Source organism: Azolla caroliniana, unplaced genomic scaffold (genome assembly GCF_043228905.1).
Source record: "Azolla caroliniana isolate FFs.n. ecotype wild unplaced genomic scaffold, voAzoCaro1.0.p SCAF_5, whole genome shotgun sequence".
In the NCBI taxonomy this organism is placed as follows: Eukaryota; Viridiplantae; Streptophyta; class Polypodiopsida; order Salviniales; family Salviniaceae; genus Azolla; species Azolla caroliniana.
In genome coordinates this window covers 12,467,077-12,476,036 of record NW_028230440.1, presented here as the reverse complement: position 1 = coordinate 12,476,036, position 8,960 = coordinate 12,467,077, and the positions used below count along the sequence as shown (strand labels likewise).

General features: G+C 38.7%; 1 protein-coding gene across 1 annotated transcript; it reads left to right on the top strand.

Annotated features, from left to right (window-relative positions):
* Window positions 1–218: 218 nt before the first annotated feature.
* On the top strand, window positions 219–5,250 carry LOC147864166 (uncharacterized). The gene is made up of 7 exons (XM_087319087.1): window positions 219–385; window positions 1,084–1,153; window positions 3,172–3,277; window positions 3,364–3,462; window positions 3,558–3,650; window positions 3,933–4,533; window positions 4,588–5,250. The coding sequence occupies exons 1-7, from the start codon at window positions 253–255 to the stop codon at window positions 5,007–5,009; spliced, it is 1,524 nt and encodes a 507-aa protein (XP_087175213.1). The 5' UTR covers window positions 219–252; the 3' UTR covers window positions 5,010–5,250.
* Window positions 5,251–8,960: the final 3,710 nt, after the last annotated feature.

The window sequence follows — 8,960 nt, the reverse complement described above, 5'->3', positions numbered from 1 at the left end:
GCTGTTGAAGAAATCTGAAATTTTCCCATACGGATCCGAGAAAATGGCAGCACTTGTGCCCTACTTTCTTCCCTGCGTTTGGCGTCCACGGAATGCTGCTCACGACGTAGAAGTCCAATGTGTCCGGACGAATGTGAAACCGTTTGAATGCCCCTCCCCCTCATTTCTTTATGTACATACTTGCCTTCTGTCTCTCCGTCTGTAACTCTCTCTCTCTCTCTCTCTCTCTCTCTCTCTCTCTCTGGCTGGACCATGGCTCAACAGCAGCAAGCTGCTCGCCTCGCTTCGAGGATGCAGCGTGAGCTGAAGATGCTCACCTCTGATCCTCCTCCTGGAGTCTGCGCATGGCCCCTCCATCACCATCTCCTCACACATCTCCAAGCGCGTAAGTCCTTCTTCTTCTTCTTCTTCTTCTCTGTGTATGTGCGTGTCTCTCTCTGCCTTGCTTTCCTTCTCTCTCCCAGAACATGACTATGGAAAGATACGTGATTCGATACCCCGTACTAAATTCTTCTTCTTCTTCTTATCATGATCATTATTATTTTCATGTTTTTATCCCTCCATCAAACAACTACTTTCGGAAAATGGAAGCGGAAAGAGAGGCATCGGTGCATACAATGCTTCTGAACCTTGGTTGCCTCTCTCTCTTTCTCCTTTAAATAACAATTTCCAAACGCCATGGAAAAAGAAGTATCAGTACTGTTTTTGAAATGGCCATGAAAAGAGAAGTCTCAGCACATTCTGAATATTTATTTTTTAAATGACTATGTATTGAGAAGCGTCAATACATTCTTTTCTTCTTAATTGTTTCTTTAATCTTATCTCCATAGATATGCTATCCTTCCAAAATTAACACAGGACGAGAAATTATGACTACATTGAACAAATGTTTTTCTAACCTCTATAGAAATAGCAGTATGAATACACGATGTTCTTGCGAAACATTGTTGCATTCCATCAAATTGCTGATTCTCCCGCTTTGACATCCTACTATATGCTTATTTGTACTCAAATCTTTGATATCCTACTATATGATTCTTTTGTGCGTCGATTTTTTGTTCATCTTCGGTTCCGTTTTTGCAGAGATTCAAGGACCTCAGGGTACAGCCTATGATGGGGGCATCTTTAAGCTTGATATAGAAGTGCCTGACAGGTACACATTTGTTTATGGTTGTATCAATCTATTGCAGACATATAAGTAATCACCCTCAGCCTGATATAGAAATGGATGGTATCAAACAATTGTGTATATAAAATCACCTCAAACTTGACATCAGAATGGTATTTTATGTTGTATGTATACTCATCTCACACTTCACATAGAAATAGTATCAAATGGCTGCATGTACGTATTCATCTTAAGCTTTGACATAGAAATGTATCATAAAGATGTTGTCAATACTAGCATATATAAATTTATGAATGGCACATTTTTATACATGTCATATGGAATTGTTGTTTTTAGTCACCTTAAGTTTGATAGGCAATGGTATCAACTACTTGTGTATACTCACCTTAAACTTTACATAGAGAAGTGCTTGGAAAATTGTAATTTGATCCCATTCGTTACAAGCTATTGTGAATAATATATATAGATGAAAGAGTTTATGAGATGAATGATAGTGGTACACAATATGAGGGCTTGACCAAACGGATTAGAGAGAGTCGTAAATTATAATAAATTATAGAGACCAAGGTGGCTACAAATTAAGGAGAGAGACTCCAGATATTAAGGGGGATCAAGAGAAGGAGTATATAAACATATACATGGCTTAAGATGGTTACAAACATGTAGACAAAGCAAAAGATAATCGTAAAATATAGAAGTCATTACCCAAGTATAATTAGGGGTGCTTTCCTCTACAAACGTTGATGCACATCCGCCTTCCTTCAAACAGAAATTACTTCGAGAGTGTAGATTTGTTTTCCTTGAAATTCTTACTAGTTGTAAGTATCCAAAAGAGGAAGATTTTGATATATTACACGTCCAAAACGGAGTTCTTACGAACTCTATAGAGTTGTTTGAAGTTTTTAGCTCTATTTTACTCGTTCTTCCATTTTCGACCTCTAAATTTAGCGTGTAAAAAGGCTTGCTGGAAGCGCCTTTTAATAAGGATATACCGTACTAAAATAATTTCAGAGAAGACAAATATATGAAGAGTAATTAAGTAATTAAGGCGACTAATGAACTTCCACAAAACAACTCTATTCTCTTCAAATTCTTCATCTTCAACAACGATTTTAATCACAATTGATTCTACAATTGCATGATAACATAAGTATATAAACCACTAATATTGATTAATGAAAACTTATACAATAAATGCTAGCCTCTAGCTCCAAGCCTCTCCTCTTTTTAAAGGGCTTCCTTTTTTATACATGTTTTTTTACTCTTTTTTTAGAGTTTCTTTGATTGTGCTCCTCTTTTTTTTTTTTTTTCTATCGTTAACTTGATCTTGAGTAAATTTGTGCTCCTCTATTTTTAGCTTGATCTTGAGTCAATGTTCTTATCTCCAATGTGCTCTATGCAATTACCTTCTTCACCTTAGTAAACCTTCTTCAACCATAGTTAATGTGACGACTATGGTAAATCTTCACATTGACTTTGTCATTAAGCTTGAGCCTTCATGCATCTAACTCGTTGCATATATTTTCTCATTACAAAAATCAAAATAGAAGCATACAATATATATATATATATAGATAGATAGATAGATAATGTTTGTGACATTGTATGTAAGGTGATAGATAGCAAACATTTTACAATTTCAGTCTTCACATTTTACTTGATCGCATTCACATTCTAAAATATAAATGCATGCCTTAGATCATAAGAGAAGCATATATATTGTGTCTATCTATTCATTGTACATTTAAGATGATTAACAGACATTTTCATACTAACACTGATGTCCTACTTACAATTTGATAATTAAGAGGAAACAACGATGTTGAACACACAAAAATTAAACATGTCTGTGAAAGATAGTCTTTAAACAGTATCATTCTTTTGGCAGTGTAAATGCAAGCAAAGAAAACTATCAGTGTTAAAATTATTCATGTTATGGCAGCATCTGCATTTCTTCTCTATTAGGGATGTGTTTGGAATTGAGCTTGCTATTATTGTTTTTCTGGAACCCTCTTCTAACTATAAATTACTGTTTATTACAGGTACCCATTTGAACCCCCTAGCATAAGGTTTATGACACCAGTATACCATCCAAACGTGGATAATGGTGGACGGATCTGCCTAGATATACTCAATTTGCCACCGAAGGTCTGATCATCTACCTATTATTTGTCTTTTCTCCATCGAAAGTCTCAATGCCTTGTAGCTATCTTGGCTCATGAACATGTTTATAGGGTGCATGGCGTCCTTCACTTAACCTCTCAACTCTTCTTGCAAGCATTGGTCTTCTCTTAGCAGAGCCAAACCCAGATGATGGTTTAATGGTGGACATTGTAAGTATTTGTATTGCTGAAGGTTGTCTAGATGACATCATTTATGGCCAAGTTTTGTCACTATGATTACATTATTATCCTGAGGATCAATTTAGACTGCAGAATATAAGCACGACAAGGCGACTTTTGATGCCAAAGCAAGAAAATGGACAGAGCTTTATGCAATTCACGATGAGTTAAAACAAAAGGTACCCCCAAGGAAATGTTCCTGTAAAATTTTGACCTTGGTTCCAGAAAACAGTCAAGGATATTGTAGTTGGTCTACTTTCAGAAGACTTTGATGTTGCTCTTTCTTGAAAATAAGACCAATGTGTACCTGAGAAAAACATAATCTTGGTATCTTAACCAAATGACAATTATGACAGTTGAATAGTACCACTGTTCATATTTTGAAGAAAGACCAAATTGAAGGTTTCAATCAAAATTTAGCTTGACATTAGACAGACTAAATTTAGCTTCTTTTTTATCAGGGGACTTTGAATGATATTCAACTAACAGAATCCCTTCAAGAAAAAAGAATTTCTCTCAAGGAGCCCACCAAATCAGAGAGGAAGGATGACTCAAAGAAAAATGTAATCCAGGATCAGGAAAATGGTTTAATAGAGAATTCTATCAATGGTACATATTGCTCTCGCAAGAAACTGTCTTTGCAAGGGGATTCCAGCAATGAAATCCTGTTAGTGCCTTTAAAAAAAAACGACTTTTTAGAGAAAAAGAAACTGTCATTACAACCAGATCCCAAAATTGAAATTAGTTTTCTGTCTTCTAAAATGAATGATGACCAAGATGAAAAGAAACTGTCATTACTGCTGGATTCCAAAGAAGTCACCTTTTCAATTCCTCCCATAAACAGTGATAATTTGGGCAAAAAGAATTCACAAGAAAGGAGAAAGATGACGAGAACAGAGAAGGAAAACCAATATCCGAATGATCTATTGGAATCTAAATCACTTGTGGGCAAAACAAACAGTGTCAACGCCACCCATGTGTGTGATGACAATGTGGTGATTGGTGGCCCACAAGTCATGGAGACATTCTGTGAAAGAATGCCCATCACCACAAAGGGTGCACCTTCCCCTATCACCACAAAGGATGCACCTTCCCCTATCACCACAAAGAATGCACCTTCCCGATCAAAATCCTTAAAACTCTCCAGGACAAGATTAGACATGCAAGATTCAAGAATGGAGCAAATAAACATAGCCCAACGCACTGAAAAAGCATCTCGATATCCTGAAAAAGTATCCCAGTACAGTGAAAAAGCGGGCTTACACAGTGAAATCAACTGTCATGTGATTGTTACAGATGTTCCAATGGTGGTTTCTCTTGATAATGGGAGGGAATCAGGTGTACATTCTTCAAAAATTGAGCAGATGAAGTCCAAGGATGCCAAGGATGCCAAGGAAAGGAGCTATTTTGCTGACGTCCCGTTAGTTATAGTATCTGACAGTGGAAGTGATGATGAACTCTATGATGAGAACTTTACAATTTCATTGACTCAGCGGGGCTTTATGCACAAAAGGAAAGCCAAGTCAAAGTTCAGATGAAATGAAGGGTTTTGATCATAGATAGACGGTGAATATATTATAATAAGCGGGTTGCTGCGTGTATTTTTTTTGGGAAATTTGAATTATATTTATACACAGATATATAGTTGTAGATGTAATATATGAGTAATGTTGGAACTATCTCAAGTTATCCTTCATTTTAGGCTAAGTTAGAATGGCTATTAACTGTTATATGCAAATCAAATATACATTTAGGAAAATGCAATCTCTTCTTATGATAGTGTTTTAGTTTCAAATGTTGTTTTATCATGGATACCGGAGGGAAAACTAACCAAATGTATGTGATTCTCTGGACTTTATCATCACTAGGAAAATGCAATCTCTCCTTGTGATTCTGTATTTTTACAACTGTTGTTTTATTATGTATGATGGAACATAAGTGTTCTTGGTCTGTTCCCATATTACCAGAAGTGGAAGCCTGATCGATTGTATTTGATTCTCGTGACATCTTTGTCACTATTTGGTCCTTAATTTACTTGGGAAGTTTTATGCTCAAGTACTAGACATACTTGGTGGGTGATGGATATTGGATCTTTGAAGGGAATGTCAATTCAAACACTATAAAATCAATAATTTAACAATATGGCTCATAACATGGCCATCTCTAATAACTATGTATATGACTAGCTGCTAGGTGATGGATGTTGGATCTTGGAAGGGAAAGTCAATTTGAACAGTATAAAACCAATAATTCTACAATATGACTTAAAAACCAATACCTAATATTAAAAAAACTCAATAATATGTTTGTATATTAAAGTTCGTATTAAATGATGTTCATATTAAGCTTGGTTTGTAGATTCAGCTAGGAAATTGTTGGTGATATTGTGCAAATGGAACAAATATATTCCAAGCCATGGGAGCTACTTCCCATGTTGACGGATAATGTCGTTGTTGGGGTCTACTCAATACAAACACAATCTTCATGTATGGCACAATATTATTGTGTGATAAGCTCATGCACTATGGTGTAAAGCTATGAGAACATGTGCGCACATTGTAGAACGGGTGTGCATGGAGCAATGGTACCATTGAAGAAAGCTATGAGAATCATTTGTTAGAGGTGGAGAGAGGTGATCGTTCTTCGGTCTTTTATCAAGCCCTCTCATAGTTTCACATGATTTGTAACAACAAGACCATTGATGTCATGCCTTTGCCACAACTTGTACCTCTTGTTAACGTGTGGTCTTGGTTAATGTGTGTGCAAGCGTGAGAGAGAGAGAGAGAGGAAAGCTCTCGGTTAGAGCTTTGTAATGCTATAACAAGTTTAAATTGGTGGTGTGTATTAGTAGCAATAATAGAAATAAAGAATCGTGCAGATACACATACTCAATACGCATTGCAGGTCTCATGTTGTCTTCTTCATCTTCGATCTCTTCAAGTGGGTGAGTTCTAGGTTTCTCTCTCGTTCATGGAAAATCATTTTTATCTTGGCTTGATACCACATCAAGAATAGCGAATATAAACATGACTTCCTCACAAATTGTGGGGGATAGAGATATGGGAACAATTGATCTAATTAAGACTAATATCATGGTAGAATGTAATCGCGCAAAGGAAGAATTTGGGAGCTTTAAGAGACTTAAGGGTATTGAGGAAATTAGTTTGAAGAAATTGACATATGTAGACAGTAGACGTTGTATGATATTGTGAAAGAAAATGAAAATGCAACAAAAGAATGTATCGATGAGGAAGTTGATGCTAAGGATGTGCCACAATCTTTTGATGTATTCTATGATTGTGTAATTATATTATTTTTTACTAGAAAACTTTCATACATAAATTGGATTAAACAATGGTTGAACACAATCGTGTCACCAAATTGTGTCAAGAACATACCACGAGGGTTTTATTATGTAGTATTTCATTTCCCTAAACATCGAAGTACATTGTTGGATAAAGTTTCTGTGTTCTTTGATAAACGATTAGTGCATGTAATGCAGTGGTCCCTTGTAGTGGACTATCATGCTTTGTTGAAACAAGAATGCCTTGTTTGGGTAACATTGAATTGTAAGCATGTGTTTTTATGGCCACTTTTTGAAAAGGCATATGTGCGGAAGTGTGTGCATAAAAGGCACAGAATACACAGTTCGGAAATATGATAGTTCGGTGAAACATAGAAAACACAGAGAGAAGAAGAAGAGGGAGAGAGAGAGAGAGAGAGAGAGAGCAAACAACAGTTCTATTCCAAGAAAATAACACTCTGTACATAGGATGTGCTCAGAGAGCACTTTATACAAGTCCATACGGACTGATAGAAGTATTGAGACGTACTTCAATGCTCATCAATGAACCCCCACACTAACTCCCAAAATATATTCCGCCGCGGATTATCTTTCCAACGGCCTCTTGGTTTACGCACCACTATGGCTCTCGTTGCGCACCCGGTTTACACACCCAATCTACGCATTGGTTTACGGACTGGTTTACGCACCCAATGTTGAGCTTGTATCTCAACACTCCCCCTCAAGCTCAACTTGAGGTTTTGCCTGCTCTTCCTGATCTTTGTTCTAGCTTCTCCTGACTTCAGGCCTTGCTCGCGCTCCTCGACTCGTTCAATTCTGCGCGCTTTGACCCTTTTGCTTGGTTTCTCTGCTCATGCGGCCTTTCTCAGCTCCCTTGTTGTCGCGGTGTTGGCACCTCATTCGCTACCCTTTCCTCCGCTTATCCTTTAGTTGATTCGGCATGTCCGAATCGAACATTTCGATTGAATCGGTCGCTTCCGATTCGTCTCCGCTTTCGCCCGAATTGGCGGTCTCCAATTTATCTTCTGTCTTCAGGCCCTTGACCACATCCGACCATATCTTGGTCTTGGCCTTTTCCTCCTTCTTGGCTTTATCTCCCCCCTAGCTCGGCTGTCTTTGGCTCTTCCCTGCGGTTGTTGCCCCTTTCTTCTCCTTCAACTTCTACAGTCGACCCGAAATCGAATTCTTCATTCGACTTGGAATCATGGTCACTTCCACTCCTCTCATGCTCTTGTTCTTGTCTCCCCCTCAAGTTCGGCACGTTGAGGTGGCGCAACCCAAGCGCACCTAAGAATTGCCGCAACTTGTCAAGACCAAGAGGCTTGGTGAAAATATCGGCAGTTTGTCGACCCGTCGGAACATACACAGGAGAGGACACGCTCGCGGACAAAATGGTAGTGCACCTCAATGTGCTTGGTCTGGGCGTGGAATACAGGGTTTTTCACAAGTTGGATGTTGCTGAGGTTGTCACAGTAGATTGTCATCAGAGTAGACACCTCCACATGTAGATTCTTGAGTAGCCTTTTGAGCCAAATGACTTTGCACGTAGCGACAACCACCCCTCAGTACTCGGCCTCCGTGCTCGACAATGCCACTGTCAGCTGCTTCTTACTGCTCCACGCATCACCGCACTTCCCAACGAGAATGCGTATCCTGATGTTGATCTGTGATTGCTGGCATTTCCGGCCCAATCGACATCCGTGTAGCCAACTAACTGTTCGGTTACTCCTGCATGCTATAACAACGCCATGTCCTTAGTGCCGCTGACATATCACAATATTCTCTGCGCGCACTGAAAATGTTTTGACATGGGTTGCGACATAAATTGACTGATCAAGACGACCAGGTAACTAAGATCCGGCCAAGTGATCGTCAAATAGATTAGGCTTCCGACGATCTGTCAGAACCTTGTCCGAATCTCAACGAAGCTTTGCGTTTCAGTTTAGAGGGGTCGAGATGGGCTTACAATCTGCCATCCTGAACTTGAAGAGCATATTTAGCACATAGTGACATTGGCTGATCAGTATGCCTTCGGGGGTGCGGATCACTTCGATCCCTAGGAAGTAATGAAGGTCCCCTAGATCCTTCATGTCGAATGATGCCGCAAACTGAGACTTGACGCGGCCGATTTCATCTAGGTCGGCACCGGCGATGACTAGATCATCAACATAAAGTAAGAGACTAA

What these genes read in the sequence shown, in the direction of transcription:
- LOC147864166 (XM_087319087.1), top strand. Translation starts at nt 253, where the DNA reads ATGGCTCAACAGCAGCAAGCTGCTCGCCTCGCTTCGAGGATGCAGCGT. An exon ending in CCTCACACATCTCCAAGCGC is followed by an intron (nt 386 to 1,083) that starts GTAAGTCCTTCT and finishes CCGTTTTTGCAG; the next exon opens with AGATTCAAGGACCTCAGGGT. An exon ending in TACTCAATTTGCCACCGAAG is followed by an intron (nt 3,278 to 3,363) that starts GTCTGATCATCT and finishes ACATGTTTATAG; the next exon opens with GGTGCATGGCGTCCTTCACT.